Source organism: Salmo salar, chromosome 15 (assembly GCF_965601325.2).
Source record: "Salmo salar chromosome 15, fSalSal1, whole genome shotgun sequence".
NCBI lineage: Eukaryota > Metazoa > Chordata > Actinopteri > Salmoniformes > Salmonidae > Salmo > Salmo salar.
This window is the reverse complement of record NC_138305.1, coordinates 28,274,760-28,294,260: the sequence shown is the minus strand read 5'-3', so window position 1 is coordinate 28,294,260 and position 19,501 is coordinate 28,274,760. Positions and strand designations below refer to the sequence as shown.

At 45.1% G+C, this 19,501-nt stretch overlaps 1 protein-coding gene across 2 annotated transcripts; it reads left to right on the top strand.

Annotated features, from left to right (window-relative positions):
• The first annotated feature begins 17,030 nt into the window (after nt 1-17,030).
• LOC106571100 (muscarinic acetylcholine receptor M5-like) lies at nt 17,031-18,952 on the top strand. 2 transcript variants are annotated; one of them, XM_082961524.1, is made up of 2 exons: nt 17,031-18,171; nt 18,202-18,952. In XM_082961524.1, the coding sequence occupies exons 1-2, from the start codon at nt 17,052-17,054 to the stop codon at nt 18,675-18,677; spliced, it is 1,596 nt and encodes a 531-aa protein (XP_082817650.1). In that variant the 5' UTR covers nt 17,031-17,051; the 3' UTR covers nt 18,678-18,952. The 2 variants fall into 2 exon arrangements, with proteins under 2 accessions (XP_082817650.1, XP_013999245.1); XM_014143770.2 differs by having other exon boundaries at nt 17,031-18,952.
• The last annotated feature ends 549 nt before the right edge of the window (nt 18,953-19,501 follow it).

Sequence of the window (19,501 nt, the reverse complement as noted above, 5' to 3'; positions counted from 1 at the left end):
CCCTGCTCTCTGCGGTAAAGGAGGATGTCACAGCTACAACTGGGGAAGTTCTTCTACTGGCCACTAGGGAAGAGAACCGCTCTGCCTCCATTCAGAGTGGGCTCTGAGAGACTGTCTGTCACTTACAGACTGGAGGTACTGTAAACAGGTCATGCTGCTTTGAAATAGTGGAGTCACTGAACACTGAATACCTGATAGGGATGAGGTGAGAGTGAATACCTTTACCTTTCTACTGGGGTCATTCTGACCTGGTTTGGAGTGGAGTACGAGGAAGACAAAGAGAAAAAGAGACTAATACTTAGAGAAAGAGATTGAAAAGGAAAGGGAGAGAGAGGGTGAGGAAGAGGAGGGAGACATAGGAATTGAAAGGGAGAAAGGAAGGGTAGAGAGAGGGAGAAAGGAGGAGAGAAAGGAAGCAGTGAAGGCATTAAGAGAGAGAGAGGAACAGCGAGATAAACAAGGAGAGAGAGAGACAGAAAGCTCACCTGGAGGAGAGGTAAAGGATTAGCTAACATCATATTGAAGAGGAGAGTGACTGTGTGGAAGTCCTTCTGGTGCTGGAGAGACACCATATCTGGGAGACGACTGAGATATCAGCTGTGAGTAGCCTGTCTTTCACATCATTTAATGACTCAGGAAATGAAACACTGAACAAGGGAATTGCTCAGCTATAATATGCCTGCTGCTAGTGTTTGATCTAAACAGTGAATTGCTCTGGTATAATAAAAAGCCATATATGAGAAGAATTAGTCAATATTAGATGACTTTATCCTGAATTAGATCCCATGATGAGGTAGACTGGCTTATACTTTTCTGACTGATAAATATTTGATATTGCACAACTTACACTTATATTTTTTTCTGAGAAAAACCCAAAAAATTCATAAAAAGTAAGCTATAGGTTACCTATATAATTAGAAGAGATTATATTTTTATGGGTATGCCCTCCTCTCCTTTATGCAGCCTATGCCTGATTGTGCTCCTAAACGCTAAGAGCCTAAGCGTAATTCGGAGTCCACAGACACTGAGAAGCGATAGTACGGCATCCCATTGTGACATAGCTATGCGGCTCTAAAACCACCATCCGTGGGGGGACGCACAGCCCGAGCGCACACCTACCAGAATTCCCAACCAAAGCGGCTCCGCGCCCTCTATTCATTTGAATGTGTTGACAGTTAGGTTTTATTTATTCACAGCAAAGAAAATAAGTGAAAGACAAAACAGGCTGACCCCCCAGTCTTCATGGAGGGGATTATTGGATAGTTTGGTTCATCGGGCTGACCCCCCAGTCTTCATGGAGGGGATTATTGGGCAGTTTGGTTCATCGGGCTGACCCCCCAGTCTTCATGGAGGGGATTATTGGGTAGTTTGGTTCATCGGGCTGACCCCCCAGTCTTCATGGAGGGGATTATTGGGTAGTTTGGTTCATCAGGCTTCGCTTGAAGATATTGAGCGATGAGGAGGTTTTGGTAACAAAAATAATTACCTTTATTTAACTAGGCAAGGCAGTTAAGAACACGTTCTTATTTACAATGACGGCCTACCCCAAACAAACCCTAACGACCCCATTGTGCACTGTCCTATGGGACTTCCAAACACAGCCGGTTGTGATACAGCCTGGATTCGAACCAGGATCTGTAGTGACACCTCTAGCACTGAGATGCAGTGCCTTAGACCACTGCGCCACTCGGGAATCCAAAGTGAAGGTAAGAATTCCAGAGTATGATACCTCTGTATCTGATAGAGAATTGACAATGTGAGGTGCGGCAGAGGGGAGGCTGAAGGTTATCGCAGTGTCTCGTGTTATATAGACGTATTTCAGAATTCATCTGGAAGAATCCATTGAAGGGTTTAGGTAAACTGTCTGGGAGGTATGAGTATGAGTAGTACAGTAAACGAGATATGGGTACATTAAGCTATAGTATAAAGTTAGGAAGCAAGCCTGATGAACCAAAACACTGGTCTTTATTAAGATACCAACAGATTGTATCACTTTGCTACAGACCCATTGAATATGATCTTTCCAGGATAACTTGTCATCTATTAGAACTCAGAGGAATCTAGTGGATGTGACTTGTTTCATCACATTCCCACCAGACGGTTGGAGAAATAGCTAGAGCTGCTCTGAAAATTTGAAAAGTATGAAAGACAACAGTCCAATATTCTACAACGCTGCTGTGCGCACGTGTTTTGAAGTCTGATAGGCGTTTAACTTGCCTCAACCTCTAAATGACAAAGGTTTAAAGAGGTGAGTTTCTAAAGAGGAAGCATCTTTAAAACAATGGAGAGAGACATACAGCCACACAGAGGCAGTTGGAGACTCGTCGTTACAGACTCACCGCTCACGGTTCATTGCAGTATTTCCCCTAGGGAATTTGTTTTCAGCAGTGTTAGCGTGTGGGGGGAGGGGTGTGTGGTACTGGGCATGGTCAATGGCCGCGGAGACAACATTTTTGTTGTTTTTAAAGCTAATTTCCTGCAATTCTACACATTTTGCCATGGCAACCATCATGTTCTTATGCTATCGGAGCGACTCAAAACATTATAACAAAATCAATGGGAGCCCCATGCTATTGTTTTAACTTTTCAATCTTCCTGACTGTCTAGTTTTTTTATTTAGGTGATTTGTTAGTTCTCAAAGATGATCTTATTTAAAAGATGAAATATATCACTTTGGGTGACCTGAGCATTTTCACTTAGAAATGTCTGTTATAACTCTGTCATTCTCATTGAAAGCAAGTCTAAGAAGCGATAGATCTGTTCTATGTGCTCCATTTCTATGCTTCCTGTTCTTATGTTTCGTTTTTTGCATCTTTTACTTTTATTTTTGTACACCAGCTTCAAACAGCTGAAAATATAACATGTTTGGTTATGAAAAATATATTTCACAGCAGTTTAGATGGTACAATGATTCTCTAAACTAAACCAACTGTTTTGTCGCATAAACTGAAATTAGGGGAACTATTAGAGTTTCAGCAACCAGGAAATGGCGGAGCGATTGCTGCATAGCGCATCTTAAAAAATAAATATTGCCCCATTATCTGTTCTACATACTTCATATCTGGTTAAAGTCGTTTTAGACTCTTCCTAGAGCTGGCCACCCGGCCAAACAGAGCAATCGGGGGAGAAGGAACTTGGTCAGGGAAGTGAACAAGTACCCGATGGTCACTCTGACAGAGCTCCAGAGTTCCTCTGTGGAGATGGGAGAACCTTCAAGGAGGACAATCATCTCTGCAGCATTCCACCAATCAGGCCTTTATGGTAGAGTGGCCAGAAGGAAGCCACTTTCAGTAAAAGGCACCGTAAGCACACAGCCAAGACACCGTAGAAGTCTATGACTGCCCTTGAGTAGCCCAGCCAGAGCCCGGACATGAACCTGATCGAATATCTCTGGAGAGACCTGAAAAAAGCTGTGCAGCAACACTCCCCATCCAACCTGACAGAGCTTGAGAGGATCTGCTGAGAAGAATGGGGGAAACTCCCCAAATACAGGTGTGGCAAGCTTGTAGCGTCATACCTAAGAAGACTGGAGGCTCACCGCTGCTAAATAAACATAGGGGAAACACTGTCATTGTCGAGACTAGCTGTTGCGACAGACTCGACGACTCAACCAAGAACTAGCTGTTGCGACAGCCTCGACTCAACCAAGAACAGGCTGTTGCGACAGCCTCGACTCAACCAAGAACTAGCTGTTGTGACAGCCTCGACTCAACCAAGAACTAGCTGTTGCAACAGCCTCGACTCAACCAAGAACTAGCTGTTGCGACAGCCTCAACTCAACCAAGAACTAGCTGTTGCGACAGCCTCGACTCAACCAAGAACTATCTGTTGCGACAGCCTCGACGACTCAACCAAGAACTATCTGTTGCGACAGCCTCGACGACTCAACCAAGAACTAGCTGTTGCGACAGCCTCGATGACTTAACCAAGAACTAGCTGTTGCGACAGCCTCGACGACTCAACCAAGAACTAGCTGTTGCGACAGCCTCGACGACTCAACCAAGAACTAGCTGTTGCGACAGCCTCGACGACTCAACCAAGAACTGGCTGTTGCGACAGCCTCGACGACTCAACCAAGAACTATCTGTTGCGACAGCCTCGACTCAACCAAGAACTATCTGTTGCGACAGCCTCGACTCAACCAAGAACTATCTGTTGCGACAGTCTCGACTCAACCAAGAACTAGCTGTTGCGACAGCCTCGACTCAACTAAGAACTAGCTGTTGCGACAGCCTCGACTCAACCAAGAACTCTGTTGCGACAGTCTCGACTCAACCAAGAACTAGCTGTTGCGACAGTCTCGACTCAACCAAGAACTAGCTGTTGCGACAGTCTCGACTCAACCAAGAACTAGCTGTTGCGACAGCCTCGACTCAACTAAGAACTAGCTGTTGCGACAGCCTCGACTCAACCAAGAACTAGCTGTTGCGACAGCCTCGACTCAACTAAGAACTAGCTCCTTTAGCATGGTCAACCTCAACCTGGAGTGTCCTGGTGTCTCAGTCTAAATCCGGACACATTCAATATAACTCAGTGTAATTAGCCTAGACTAGCTCTATTTCCATCTTTTAGCAGACCAATGATCGACGTAATTGATCTGTCTTCTCTCTCCACACACTGCTATTGAAGTGTAACCAAGCGTTCATAATTACAACGCTAAAAAGTAGGCTATAGGCCAACATTACTGTCGTTTGGGGATTGTTTAAATTGTTTAAATGTTTGGGGATTGAAATTCAGATCAATCTTGGTTAAGCAAGAGAACATGTCCTGGTAGTGATTGTCAATCTTGTTATGTTATGTGAATCATTCTTGTGAATCATCAAAGACCTAATGTAATCACGCACGGCACGCACACACACACAGACAGACAGATTAACTCACTATGATAGATCACTGATGGATCCTCCATTAGTAGTGCTGCTGCCTGCAGGGCTTTCAATTGATCCTCAGTGTTAATGTATACAGATAGACCGATGAGGTGTGTGTGTCTGTCTGTGTGTGTCTGTCTGTGCTTCCGTGCATACGGTATTACAGATGAGGCAAGGTGCTAAAGAGTTTAAATAGCCCAGGAACAAGTGCATTGTGGTGCGTATGAACAAACAAATCTGATAGAGATGAGGATGGACACAATTAGACTGTTAAGCCTACATCAGCCTGGCCAGAAGCTATTGAGCTATTCATCTGTTGAACTCAATACATTGACATGATGACTTTAATTCAGATAAATCAATATCTAAGTCTTATACGTTTTTCTTGTCACTCCAGACTAGCACAATGACAAGACTTGGGGAAGTTATCCTTGCAGACAGTAACGTGTGCACTGCATTCACAAAAACATTCTATTCAATAGAGAATCTAAGATTTTCGACCACACAAAGGTTCAACCTTGAAGTGGATATTATGCCCATTTCCTCTAGAACGCCAGACTCTTTCCATCCAGTTAGCTCAGTTGGTAGAGCATGGTGTTTGCAACGCCAGGGTTGTGGGTTCGATTCCCACGGGGGGCCAGCACAGAAAAAAATGTATGAAATGTATGCATTCACTACTGTAAGTCGCTCTGGATAAGAGCGTCTGCTAAATGACTAAAATGTAAATGTAAAATGTATATTCAGAATGCAATCATCATCATCACCACCGACTGAGTTAAGATGGAGAAGAAGGCTGACGTTTTACGTGTTCCTATCCAATTGTGTTTCTTTGCGTTGTTTGTAACTTTTTTTAAACTTATTTTGTACATAATGTTGCTGCTACCATCTCTTATGACCGAAAATAACTTCTGGAAATCAGAACTGCGATTACTCACCACGAACTGTCAGAATCCTTTTTTTCCTTTAACCAGTTTGAGTAAGACCAGAGGGAAAAAACTCCAGACCACCTTTACTCCACACACAGAGACGCATACAAAGCTCTCCATCACCCTCCATTTGGCAAATCTGACCATAATTCTATCCTCCTGATTCCTTCTTTCAAGCAAAAATTTAAGCAGGAAGCACCAGTGACTCGATCAATAAAAAAGTGGTCAGATGAAGCAGATGCTAAGCTACAGGACTCTTTTGCTAGCACAGACTGGACTATATTCCAGGATTCCTCCGATGGCATTGAGGAGTACACCACATCAGCCATTGGCTTCATCAATAAGTGCATCAATGACATTGTCCCCACAGTGACCGTACGTACATACCCCAACCAGAAGCCATGGATTACAGGCAACATCCGCACTGAGCTAAAGGCCAGAGCTGCCGCTTTCAAGGAGTGGGACTCTAACCTGGAAGCTTATAAGAAATCCCGCTATGCCCTCCGACGAACCATCAAACAGGCAAAGCATCAATACAGGACTAAGATCGAATCCTACTACACCGGCTCTGATGCTTGTCGGATGTGGCAGGCCTTGCAAACACAAAGGGAAGCACAGCCGAGAACTGCCCAGTGACACGAGCCTACCAAACGAGCTAAACTACTTCTATGCTCGCTTCGAGGCAAATAACACTGAAATATGCATGAGAGCACCAGCTGTTCCGGAAGACTGTGTGATCACGCTCTCCGCAGCCGATGTGAGTAAGACCTTTAACTCTTTAGGAATAGGGGGCAGCATTGGGAAGTTTGGATGAAAAGCGTGCCCAGAGTAAACGGCATGTTACTCAGGCCCAGAAGCTAGAATATGCATATAGTTAGTAGATTTGGATAGAAAACACTCAAAAGTTTCCAAAACTGTTAAAATAATGTCTGTGAGTATAACAGAACTCATATGGCAGGTGAAAACCTGAGAAAAATCCAACCAGGAAGTGGGAATTCTGAGGTTTGTAGTTTTCAAGTGAATGCCTATTGAATATCCAGTGTCTGTGGGGTCAGATTGCACTTCCTAAGGTTTCAGGCTTCTGTTGTGAAAGGGGAGAGCATAAGAGCACTCTAAGCAGATGGCCCAGGTGAAAGACTTTAGTTTAGTCATGTGCGTGGCCGTGAGCGCAAGCTCCGTTCCCTTTCCTTTCTAATGAAAACAGTATTGTCCGGTTGAAACATTATTGAATATTTATGATAAAAACACCCTAAGGATTGATTAGAAACATCGTTTGACATGTTTCTACGAACTCAAATGGAACTTTTTTGACTTTTCGTCTAGACTTTGTGCCTGCGCTTTGTGCATTTGGATTACTGGACTAAGCACGTGAACAAAAAGGAGGTATTTGGAAATAAAGTTGAACTTTATCGAACAAAACAAACATTTATTGTCTAACATAGAGACCTGGGAGTGTCATCAGATGAAGATCATCAAAGGTAAGTGATTAAGCTTTCTGGGAAGGGGGTTTCACCGTAAAGCCTTTTCGAAATCGGACACTGTGGTTGGATTAACAAGAGGTTTATCTTTAAAATGGTGTATAATACTTGTATGTTTGAGGAATTTTAATTATGAGATTTCTGTTGTTTGAATTTGGCGCCCTGCAATTTCACTGGCTGTAGGCCAGGTGTTCCACTAGCGGAACCCCCTTCCCAGAAAGGGCCGCAGGGCAAGGCCGCAGGGCCAGACAAATTACCAGGACGTGTACTGCAAGCATGCGCTGACCAACTGGCAAGTGTCTTCAATGACATGTTCAACCTCTCCCTGTCCGAGTTTGTAATACCAACATGTTTTAAGCAGACCACTATAGTCCCTGTGCCCAAGAATACTAATGTAACCTGCCTAAATGACTACCGACCTGTAGCACTCACATCTGTAGCCATGAAGTGCTTTGAAAGGCTGGTCATGGCCACATCAACACCATTATCCCAGAAACCCTATACCCACTCCAATTTGCATACCGCCCCAACAGATCCACAGATGATGCAATCTCTATTGCACTCCACACTGCCCTTTCCCACCTGGACAAAAGGAACACCTATGTGAGAATGCTATTCATTGACTACAGCTCAGTGTTCAACACCATAGTGCCCCCAAAGCTCATCAATGAGCTAAGGACCCTGGGACTAAACACCTCCCTCTGCAACTGGATCCTGGACTTCCTGACGGGCAACCCCCAGGTGGTAAGGGTAGGTAACAACACATCTGCCACACTGACCCTCAATACAGGGGCCCCTCAGGGGTGCCTGCTCAGTCCCCTCCTGTACTCTCTGTTCACTCATGACTGCACGGCCAGGCATGATTCCAACACCATCATTAAGTTTGCAGATGACACAACAGTGGTAGGCCTGATCACTGACAACGACGAGACAGCCTATAGGGAGGCGGTCAGAGACCTGGCCGTGTGGTGCCAGGACAACAACCTCTCCTTCAACGTGATCAAAACAAAGGAGATGCTTGTGGACTACAGGAAAAAGAGGACCGAGCACGCCCCCATTCTCATGGGGTGGAGCAGGTTGAGAGCTTCCTTGGTGTCCAATTCACCAACAAACTAACATGGTCCAAGCACACCAAGACAGTCGTGAAGACGGCTATTCCCCCCTCAGGAGACTGAAAAGATTTGGCATGGGTCCTCAGATCCTCAAAAGGTTCTACATCTGCACCATCGAGAGCATCCTGACTGATTGCTTCACTGCCTGGTATGGCAACTACTCAGCCCTCCGACTGCAAGGCACTACAGAGGGTAGTGCGTACGGCCCAGTACATCACTGGGGCAAAGCTTCCTGCCATCCAGGACCTCTATACCAGGTGGTGTCAGAGGAAGGCCCTAAAAATTGTCAAAGACTACAGTCACCCTAGTCAGACTGTTCTCTCTGCTACCGCACGGCAACGGTACCGGAGCACCAAGTCTAGGTCCAAGAGGCTTCTAAACAGCTTCTACCCCCAAGCCATAAGACTCCTGAACATCTAATCAAATGGCTACCAGGACTTTTTACATTTCCCCCCACACCCTTTTACACCACTGCTACTCTCTGTTGTTATCATCTATGCATAGTCACTTTAATAACTCTACCTACATGTACATATTACCTCAATTTCCTCGACTATCCGGTGCCCCCGCACATTGACTCTTTACCGGTACCCCCCTGTATATAGTCTCACTATTGTTATTTTACTGCTGCTCTTTAATTACTTGTTACATTTACTTCTTATTCTTACTGCATTGCTGGTTAGGGGCTTGTAAGTAAGCATTTCACTGTTGTATTCGGCGCATGTGACTAATACAATTTGATTTGATCATCACATGCTTTACGTATGACTCAGGCCTCTGTATAGGCCTACAACAGGAAATAAAACTCCAACTAAGACTTATGTTCTGATAGTTTCACCTACTGTACGATGTTCCACTTTAGATGACTGTGTATTGCATAAGAGCTTTGAACAGGAGAGGGTTATTTTAATGAAGGTCTAGAACTGATAAAAGTCAAGCAGTCCCCTGGTTACAGTTGATTTCACAGCAGATGTGGATGACAGAGTTGTTCTGGGGAATTAGTTTAAGTTTTAAACCTCGATCTAGAAGTTCTTTCATTTTATCTTCCTATTGTGTAAGGGAACTCTCAAACTTTTCGGGTTTGAGGACCCCTTTTGTGATAGCAAATTCCTCCGGGACCCATTTATAACTCGAGCGATATAAAAATAGCAAACAATGAGTTTTACTATGACTTTGGCAGTGCATGGCCGGACGAAGCAAGTCTCGGGCCCTTGGAAGGAACATTTTCAAGGCCCACCTCTTGGCATCGGAGAGAACATTTTGCCATTGCCAAACTAATTTCCTGCAATTCTACACATTTTGACATGGGGCTGAGAATTTTTGTTGTTGTTGCAGCTTTAAAGCTAATATCGTAGACATTTTATTTAATTTAACCTTTATTTAATTAGGCAAGTCAGTTAAGAACATATTCTTATTTGCAATGATAACCTACCAGGGAACAGTGGGTTAAACTGCCTTGTTCAAGGGCAGAACGACACATTTTTACCTTGACAGCTCGAGAATTCGATCCGGAAACCTTTCAGTTACTGGCCCAACACTCTAACCCCTAGGCTACCTGCCGCCCCTGACATTCCTGACATTTGTAGATTGTCCTGTATGAAGTCATGCTTCTTGTCCTCGTGCTGCTAGATGCATGATGATTAGTGTAAAGTCATTGTAAAGTCACAGTAACATTCTTACATAGTTAAAGTAAGATAACAGAGGCTCACCTCTATTTTCCTTGACCCACAGCTGAGCACAAAGCCAGAGAAAAATAGCTACCCGGTATGGGGTCCATTCCCATTTCAATTCAGGATTTCACCTAAACTGAAATTCCAATTCAAGCGAGCAGTGTGTCAAGGAGCAGTGGATCTCAGTCCAAGAGGAGTCACTATAGTCCCTGGTTCGAATCCAGGCTGCAACACACCCTGCTGTAATTGGGCGGCGCACAATTGGCCCAGCATCGTCCGGGTTTGGCTGGGGTAGGCTGTAATTGTAAATAAGAATTTGTTCTTAACTGACTTACCTAGTTAAATAAAAGGTTCAAACAAATACAAATGTAGCTTCGTAGTCAGACATTAAGCTACATATTCTGGCAGTCTGGATCAGTCAGACATATTGTACATGCTGCCTTGCTAGGTCCCTATATTCTCATTTTCCTCTTACATAAAAAAATGCTGATGTTTTTTTTAGGTATTTATTTTTTTACAAATGTGTAGGCTACTTAGTGAACATAGTGAAAAGTTGTGTGCAAGCTATGAGAGTTGGAGGAGTCTGATGTGATGTGACCTACCGGCCTCCAGATCGTCACGATTTGTCCTGTTTTCCCGGCATAACAAACACAAGTGGATACTCCAACACAACGCCTCGAATTTACAACAGTCAGGTTAGGATACAGCATGACCACACAGCTAAAGCTGCTACAGAGCAGGCACCAGTCAAGGGGGGGAGGGGGGGAGACATAGAGAGAAAGGGTGGGGGTTGGGAGAGGGGAGGAGAGAGAGTGAGAAATACAAAAAGAGCAGAGAGAGAATGAGAAAAAGAGAGTGCGAAAGGGGGGGGGGGGGCTCATTATGTGGACACAATTCCTGATTTCATGGATACACTAATTGCCCAGAAAAGCGTCTCCTAAACACATTTCCGCCCACGAAGAGTCCTCTGGAGAGCTGTGGACTGCTGCTCCTCTCTCTTCTCTACAGTGACTAATCTTTCAGTGTAGGCAAAACACGGAGAGAGGGGCCATCAGGCCAACACGTCACCACAGTAACCCTCTGAGAGGAGAGAGGGGCCACCAGGCCAACACGTCACCACAGTAACCCTCAGAGAGGAGAGAAGGGCCACCAGGCCAACACGTCACCACAGTAACCCTCAGAGAGGAAAGAAGGGGCCACCAGGCCAACACGTCTCCACAGTAACCCTCAGAGAGGAGAGAAGGGGTCACCAGGCCAACACGTCACCACAGTAACCCTCAGAGAGGAAAGAAGGGGCCACCAGGCCAACACGTCTCCACAGTAACCCTCAGAGAGGAGAGAAGGGGTCACCAGGCCAACACGTCACCACAGTAACCCTCAGAGAGGAAAGAAGGGGCCACCAGGCCAACACGTCACCACAGTAACCCTCAGAGAGGAGAGAGGGGCCACCAGGCCAACACGTCACCACAGTAACCCTCAGAGAGGAGAGAAGGGGTCACCAGGCCAACACGTCACCACAGTAACTCTCTGAGAGGAGAGAGGGGCCACCAGGCCAACACAGTAATCCTCTGAGAGGAGAGAAGGGGCCACCAGGCCAACACGTCTCCACAGTAACCCTCAGAGAGGAGAGAAGGGGTCACCAGGCCAACACATCACCACAGTAACCCTCAGAGAGGAAAGAAGGGGCCACCAGGCCAACACGTCACCACAGTAACCCTCAGAGAGGAGAGAGGGGCCACCAGGCCAACACGTCACCACAGTAACCCTCAGAGAGGAGAGAAGGGGTCACCAGGCCAACACGTCACCACAGTAACTCTCTGAGAGGAGAGAGGGGCCACCAGGCCAACACAGTAATCCTCTGAGAGGAGAGAAGGGGCCACCAGGCCAACATGTCACCACAGTAACCATCTGAGAGGAGAGAAGGGGCCACCAGGCCAACACGTCACCACAGTAACCCTCTGAGAGGAGAGAGGGGCCACCAGGCCAACACGTCACCACAGTAACTCTCTGAGAGGAGAGAGGGGCCACCAGGCCAACACGTCACCACAGTAACCCTCTGAGAGGAGAGAAGGGGCCACCAGGCCAACACGTCACCACAGTAACCCTCTGAGAGGAGAGAAGGGGCCACCAGGCCAACACGTCACCACAGTAACCCTCTGAGAGGAGAGAGGGGCCACCAGGCCAACACGTCACCACAGTAACCCTCAGAGAGGAGAGAAGGGGCCACCAGGCCAACACGTCACCACAGTAACCCTCAGAGAGGAAAGAAGGGGCCACCAGGCCAACACGTCACCACAGTAACTCTCTGAGAGGAGAGAGGGGGCCACCAGGCCAACACGTCACCACAGTAACCCTCTAAGAGGAGAGAGGGGGCCACCAGGCCAACACGTCACCACAGTAACCCTCTGAGAGGAGAGAGGGGGCCACCAGGCCAACACGTCACCACAGTAACCCTCTAAGAGGAGAGAAGGGGCCACCAGGCCAACACGTCACCACAGTAATCCTCTGAGAGGAGAGAAGGGGCCACCAGGCCAACACGTCACCACAGTAACCCTCAGAGAGGAGAAGGGGCCACCAGGCCAACACGTCACCACAGTAATCCTCTGAGAGGAGAGTGGGGGCCACCAGGCCAACACGTCACCACAGTAACTCTCTGAGAGGAGAGAAGGGGCCACCAGGCCAACACATCACCACAGTAATCCTCTGAGAGGAGAGTGGGGGCCACCAGGCCAACACGTCACCACAGTAACTCTCTGAGAGGAGAGAAGGGGCCACCAGGCCAACACATCACCACAGTAACCCACTGAGAGGAGAGAGGGGCCACTCAGTTCTTAATTTGTAAATCGGGATGTGCCAGAACAAAAAGTGAGTGTGAGAGGGAGGTGACCTGGGGAGTTCTGAGATACCGGAAAATCACTTTTATAATAAAACATTGCATGCATATCTTAACATTTGCATCGTGGTCTAGCCTAGAGTAGAGATGCATAAAAAAAATTGCCGCCTCGCGTCTGGGAAAAATTGGGTCTTTTGTAAACACATTTTATGCAATTCTATGTAATTTTACATGACTGGAGACTTTAGCAGAATCATTTTTTAATACAGTAGAAATGTCAGGCTACCTTGACACTGACAAACTGAGAATGTGATATCATTAATATCGACCTTGTATTGAATCCGTCAATAGCCTAGGGGTGTGGAGGAGACACCTATTGTAGAATATGAAGAGGAAATTAAAGTCCAAAAAAATCTTTACAGTTTCAATGACTCACCCAATGATGCGCAGCTCACTCACCGGCGATGGCCGATGTGCTGGTGCCAAAAGCCTCTCTCTTTCGTTTTCATTTGTAAAAACAATGCTGTTCGCTCAATAGGGCTATTTGGAAATTGATAAAATATTTTCGTAGCCTAAAGACAAGTATTTTTGTTTCAGCAGGAGACATTTGCTTTCCAACCTGTGCTATCCCACAATTGTATTTGAAATATTGCAAAAGGCCTTTTTTTGGCTGCATTCTGTTCACTGACAGATTTGCCACGCGTTCTCGACTATAGGCATGCCTTGTGATTGGACTACACACAATCCACAGCTAGGCTATTTAAAAAAAAAATATTGATCCTCTGTGGCCAAATTATTGGCTACTCCTGGTGTAGTATTATTAATTATTTAATTTATTTCTGAAAAGAAATATAACTCTATAACTTTGGCAAATGTATTTTCATTTATCAACGGGGCTGCATCCCCACCAAGACCCCTCCCATGGCTATGATTCTATCAGGAAATAAATGACAAAGTACAACTATGGTGAGATGAGAGTTGCAGGCTCATCACTATCAGAGCAGAGAGAGGGAAAGAGATCATAGAAAGTGAATCTCATTCTTGTTCTGTGAGAGATACAGGCACACAGCAACTGATCTCTAGGCTACAGTGTTCTACGTTTTCACATTAGGCTACCCTTTTTTTTAGGGGGCAGGAGAATTAAAGAGGAGGCAACTTGAATTATGAATTTACATGGCAAACAGTGAAAATGATGTTTCATACCACGAGAGGTACTGGTTCCTGGTAAATAGGTTCCGGAATGAAACAGTCCAAAAAACTGAGAGGTGACGAATCCTGTTCCAGCAAGATCCGTTTCAAATTAAGCACTGGGGCCACCAAGCCACATCACTACAGTAACCCTCTGACACTGAGAGGGTGAGAAAGGGTCAGGGAGATAGAGGGAGAGAAATGCAAATGGAACAGGTAGAAAGGATAGAGAGATATGCTGGGGTAGGAGGGAGCAGGAGGTAGAGAAAGAAATTGTGTTATAAAATCACTTAATTAAGTCTGCCTAACCTTCATTTACATTTACATTTACGTAATTTAGCAGACACTCTTATCCAGAGCGACTTACAAATTGGTACATTCACCTTATGATATCCAGTGGAACAACCACTTTACAATAGTACATCTATATCTTTTTTTTGGGGGGGGGGGGGTTAGAAGGATTACTTTATCCTATCCCAGGTATTCCTTAAAGAGGTGGGGTTTCAGGTGTCTCCGGAAGGTGGTGATTGACTCCGCTGTCCTGGCGTCGTGAGGGAGCTTGTTCCACCATTGGGGTGCCAGAGCAGCAAACAGTTTTGACTGGGCTGAGCAGGAACTGTGCTTCCGCAGAGGTAGGGGGGCCAGCAGGCCAGAGGTGGATGAACGCAGTGCCCTTGTTTGGGTGTAGGGACTGATCAGAGCCTGAAGGTACGGAGATGCCGTTCCCCTCACAGCTCCGTAGGCAAGCACCATGGTCTTGTAGCAGATGCGAGCTTCAGTTGGAAGCCAGTGGAGTGTGCGGAGGAGCGGGGTGACGTGAGAGAACTCCACACAGAGGCCTTATCAGAGCATTGCTCCAGCCCTAGTACCTCTCTCTCTCTAGCGTCCTAAATGTTTAGTATTCTAGTTTGAGGGATAGCTTTTTTATATTCAACCAGGCAGGCTTGAGATAAGGAACTCTTCCTAATAATAGGTCTGAGTTAACCAGCTATTAGTTAGTAAAAAGGTTTCAGGTTTGCTAACAGAGGTCAATAATGGCTTTGTAATTTACATGATGTGTAATTATACTTTCAACAGAATATACTCTTTCACCCCAAAACAAAAGGATAAATATGTAATGGTGTGCAACTGCTGTGTCCTTCTTGTGATCTCAGGGAGTTGAATTCGGCTACAATGTTCAGGCTATGCTACGTCAGTGAATCACTGCTTCTCTAGATAGTGCCAGTATTTAGAATTGGTGAGCAATGGCCAATGCCCATCTTATATAGTACGCCTACCTCTCATTCTTCAAGCATGAGCCAATCTAGTGCTGTTACTAAGGAATATGATATGCCTTTCCAAGGCAAAACAAGAAAAAGTCTAGCTAAGTATCTGACACATTTACTCGGTTCTGGATAGGCTACATAAGGACAGAGAAAGACATGTCTTCTGAAACTATCACGAGTTGTAAGACTAGCCTAACTGACAGGCGGACTGACAGCACTGTTCATCAAAGCTCAAGCTTGTAATACCAGCAAGAATATTCTGAATGACTTTCTCAGTCCGGAAAAAGCTGAATCTGTTGTCAGGACCACACTGGCTAGGTCATTTAAAAGGAAAACGTCATGCATTCCTTACCTGGGTCATGAAACTGACATTTGACCCCCCCCCCCCAAACAAAGTGTCATTTTTTCACGAAGTGGATGACTGAGATTAGGATCTGTACTTAACTATTTCATAATTATAATTATATTTTTCATAATTATAATTATGTTTTTTGATCAGAATAAGAACCTCATTCTGAAACCATATAAGCAAATTCAACTAGTTTGTATGATTTATGGACAAACTACAGCAACATTTTTTTTTGTTTAATTCAAATAAATGCAATTTTTCTCTAATAAAATTGTATAAAATGACCTGAGAATTTTGGGGTGAAAATGTACACAATTCAGGCAAAAATGTAAAATGTTTTTAAAGTAAGATACTTTGCCAAAAACATGACATCTTTTGTCTTCAGATTGATAGTTGATTTTTGCAGATGCATCATGGTTTTGTAACTCAATTTGCAATAGACATGTTTAATACTACACTGAACAAAAATATAAACGCAACAAGTAACAATTTCAAAGATTTGACTGAGTTGTACATCTATAATATTTTTTGGACTTCTCTCAAGCTTACAGTTGAAGGCTGTCTCCAACTTTATCCATATGTGAAAATTATGTTGAATGAGGGCATTGATATTGATGAAATGTGTTTAAAAAATACTCAATATGTTTACATCCTTGGCGAGGTGAGAAGTGTCCCACACTGGCCATTCGGCATGCGCTGTGCATAGCAACACCAACAACATTGCACACATGCAATGACTGACTTCCAATGACGTGTTTTTCACTTGAAAACGTGATCGATAACTAGCCAATTTTAAGACTTTCCTGAGATGTTCAACATGTCAACTAGCTAGCTAATAAACTGATTATCGAAATCGCAACAACAACTGCTATTTGAGTGTGATAAGTTTAGCCAACTCCTCACCCTTCCAAATATGGCAGGTGGACAGCCGCACACCCTCGGCCTCAATAATGGTCCCCTTTGCCCCTTCCTGTTCCGTATCGTCCTCTTCCCCGGACCCTGTGCTCACCACTCGAGGTCCCGCTATCACCTCCACCTCGGGTCATTGTTTCTGCCTGACAATGATTAATCATTGAATGACTTCAAAATTACAAGATATGAAAAACATGAATGACAAATTGTTTAAATAATTATAAACCAAATAGAAAACTTCAGTGATGAACATTTATCAAACAACAAATTACATATGATTTCTTTTTTTTTTTAAGTCAAAAAGCATAAACTGATTTTTGAAAGATACACCAAGATATAGAGTGTCTTATCCTTGATTTTTGTTTCTTTCAGGGGAAATAATAATGGAACCACAGAGAGACAATTCCCTATCTATCACTTCACTGTAACATAAAGAGACAGCCACTCAAAATGGACGTCAAGGACCTCCAGATCCAAAACTCCACGTTCGAAAGCAACACATCAGACATTCAGCCTGTCCCACACAACCTATGGGAGGTCATCACCATAGCAACCGTATCAGCCATCGTCAGCCTGATAACAGTTGTCGGCAATGTTCTGGTGATGCTGTCGTTCAAGGTCAACAGTCAACTAAAGACAGTCAACAACTACTACCTTCTCAGTTTAGCCTTCGCTGACCTCATAATAGGAGTCCTGTCCATGAACTTATACACCTCATACATCCTAATGGGCTATTGGTCCTTAGGGAACCTAGCCTGTGACCTCTGGTTAGCCATGGATTACGTGGCCAGTAATGCCTCCGTTATGAACTTGTTAGTCATCAGTTTCGACAGGTACTTCTCCATCACAAGACCGTTGACCTATAGGGCCAAGAGGACGCCGAAGAGGGCTGCGATTATGATTGGTCTAGCGTGGCTAGTGTCGTTTGTCCTCTGGGCACCGCCTATCCTGTGCTGGCAGTACTTTGTCGGAAGTCGGACGGTCCCGGCAGACCAGTGCCAGATCCAGTTCTTCTCCGAGCCGGTGATCACATTCGGCACCGCCATCGCTGCGTTCTACATCCCTGTCTCCATCATGACCTTCCTCTACTGTAAGATCTACAAGGAGACAGAGAAACGCACCAAGGACCTGGCTGAGCTGCAGGGCCTCACCACATCTGGTCACCCAGAGACTGTTAATAAACCCCAGAAAACAGTTCTGTTACGGTCCTGTTTCAGCTCCAGCAACGACAGGAGGGACAGAAGGAACCAGGCCTCGTGGTCCTCGTCCAATCAGAGTAACGTCACCAAGACCACGACCCGGTCGGACGAGTTGGCCTGGGCCCGGGCCGACCAGGTCATATCCTTCAACAGCTACACCTCATCTGACGAGGAGACTCATCATCCTATTTCCGCTGCAACTTCCCAGGGGTCGTCCAAAGGTCAAGGTCAGACTGAAAACGGACAGGCGCCCGCTGGTTATGGTGATGATGAAGAAAGCGAGTACTTTCCGACCGCCACCCCACCTCCGAAAACCTCCAGCAAGAAGGGAATCTCCTACAAATTCAAACCGGTCTCGAAGGATACTAGCAGCCCTCAGAATGACAAGAAACCCAACACAGACCCTAAAACAGCCCCTCCGTGTCTCTCTGAGTCTGACCAGACAGGAGGACAGAACCACCACCAGAAGTCCTCTCCATCATCCTCCACCACCACCACAACCACCACCAAGCCCTTGGACCCCGTCCTGAAGAGCCAGATCACCAAGAGGAAGAGGATGGTCCTCATCAAGGAGAAGAAGGCTGCCCAGACCCTCAGTGCCATCCTCCTGGCCTTCATCCTAACATGGACGCCGTACAACATCATGGTGCTCATCTCCACTTTTTGTTCTGACTGTATCCCTGTGTCTCTCTGGCACCTGGGCTACTGGCTCTGTTATGTCAACAGCACCATTAACCCCATGTGCTATGCGTTGTGTAATAAGACTTTTCAGAAGACCTTTAAGATGCTGTTGATGTGTCAGTGGAGGAAGAAGAGAGGGGAGGATAAACTGTACTGGTGTGGACAGAACCCGGCCATCAACAGCAAGATGACATGATGTGGTGCGGAATAGAGAATATATATATTTGGGCATTCAGCAGCAGACCCCTTTTTTTATATCCAAACCACTCTCTGTACAGTAAGCAGATATGTTCAGCATATATGGCCCATATGGGTATTAAACCCACACCTGGTGTTGCTAGTGCCAAGCACTAATCAACGGAGCACAATTGCCCCCAACGTTATGAACTGTAAAACTGGCATAGTGTTTGAGCAGTGTCTGGTGAATGCATCTGTGCTTTTATCAAATTATAAAAAGTTTCACATGAAATGGAGGCTTTCGAACCTCATAATTTGTCATGTACCCCAGGGTTTCACAAACTTGGCCCTGGAGCCCCCCCACTGCACGGCTGATTTACATAATCACAGCTACTCTGTGATTCTCATGGAATGTACATATTGAACATATTACACACATTTCAACAAGTATGTTTGTTGTATTGGATAAAGAAAAGCATTTTCCTGAGTTTTTGTAAAGATTTTACTTACAGTTGTATGTACCGTACTTTGCCTTGTGCATTTCTAGTAGTTAAATGTTATAATAGTTATTCATTCAGTTTAGACGTGTTCTTTCAGTTAAAGTGGATTGATCTTGCATCCAAGGGCTATATATACTGCTCAAAAAAATAAAGGGAACACTTAAACAACACATCCTAGATCTGAATGAAAGAAATAATATTATTAAATACTTTTTTCTTTACATAGTTGAATGTGCTGACAACAAAATCACACAAAAATAATCAATGGAAATCCAATTTATCAACCCATGGAGGTCTGGATTTGGAGTCACACTCAAAATTAAAGTGGAAAACCACACTACAG